The 1,370-nt window shown below is 35.5% G+C and overlaps 1 protein-coding gene across 1 annotated transcript; it reads right to left on the bottom strand.

Annotated features, from left to right (window-relative positions):
* Positions 1-427: 427 nt before the first annotated feature.
* LOC126851875 (uncharacterized) lies at positions 428-1,012 on the bottom strand. Its single transcript, XM_050596215.1, has one exon. The coding sequence runs from the start codon at positions 1,010-1,012 to the stop codon at positions 428-430; it is 585 nt and encodes a 194-aa protein (XP_050452172.1).
* Positions 1,013-1,370: the final 358 nt, after the last annotated feature.

Raw genomic sequence — 1,370 nt, forward strand, 5'->3', positions numbered from 1 at the left:
GTATAAAAATTATCAATGTACAATGTTCGTCCTTGGTGGAAAAGTTTATCTGCAAGTTGTAGACATACGTTGTGTGCCAATCCCGTTTCTCTAATCCCGTCAGCAGACTTTCCAGAGTAAATTTTCATTGACCACGTATATCCTTCGCTTGAGCATAATTTAAATAATTTGATTCCGTATTTATGTGCTTTATTCGGTATATATTGTTTGAAAATGAATTCCGCGCCATGGAATCAACGTTTCGTCGATAACAATGTTTTCCCCAGGCGTGAATGTTTCTTGATATTTTTTCTGAAGTTTATCGAAAAGCTGAAGTATTTTTCCAAGTCGATTTTCAGGGGCAGTAGACATATTATCAGCAAAATGAAAGTTTCTAAGTAGTAATTCAAATCTGTTTCGTGACATAATAGTACGAGGTAAAGAAAAATTATATAATTTTCGACCAATAATTAGATACAGGGTTTGCTTTTACAAATCCCATCCACAACATCAATCCCAAAAATTTTTTTATTTCTTCAGAATTAGTGGGTGTCCATTTATGCATCCGTGAAGATGGGGTTAACTCAGATTTATTTAATTTTTGTTCGGCGTATCTATTTGTTTCTAATACAAGCAGGTCTATTACTTCGTCATCAACGAACAAAGCAAACGAATCGTAGGGACTGATATCGCTAGGTAATTCCCTAATAAGACCACCTGTCCCAATAAAAGGAAATAATTGTTGCCGACAACTAAATTCGTTCCATTCACTAAATTGAATTGCACATTCTTCGGTATCAACGTTTCTTTCTTCCTCAATAATCAATTCTTGTAAAATATCAGAAATAGTATCTTCACGTTGAGAATCAGCGCATGTATCAGTATCCGAATCAGAATCTGACGTAATTCTATTTATATTTCTTTTTCTGAAAAATCTCGGCTGTTCTTCATCGCTAATATTCGAATTTTTGTAAGCTTCGTAACAGGTCTCTTCTTCACTGCTACATGATTTTCTAAGAGATAACTTTTCCATTTTTCTCTTTGACATCACAAAAAATTAGGGCAATAATTTTAACACACAAAAATTTTAACTATTCACCACTACTGAAAAATATTTGAAAACGAAGAAATAACTTTCAAATCTCACACACTTTCTTAGATACTTCGTTCTTGCAGAAAGATTTTCAACTAATGCCTATTACAAATTTTCCTCCCGTTCGCGACCGGATCGACGTGCTGGAGGCAGTGTCACTAAAAGACTGACGTCTTTTCCATTCCGTGGCCAGATCTCTTGTGCCCACGTTATAACTCGGCTTATACATATTCCGAGTAATCGACAAAACAAGCATAAGGCTCCTTGTCCTGCACTGAAGCCGCCTCGTACCGCATTT

The sequence above is a fragment of the Cataglyphis hispanica genome, chromosome 9, assembly GCF_021464435.1.
Source record: "Cataglyphis hispanica isolate Lineage 1 chromosome 9, ULB_Chis1_1.0, whole genome shotgun sequence".
Taxonomy (NCBI): Eukaryota; Metazoa; Arthropoda; class Insecta; order Hymenoptera; family Formicidae; genus Cataglyphis; species Cataglyphis hispanica.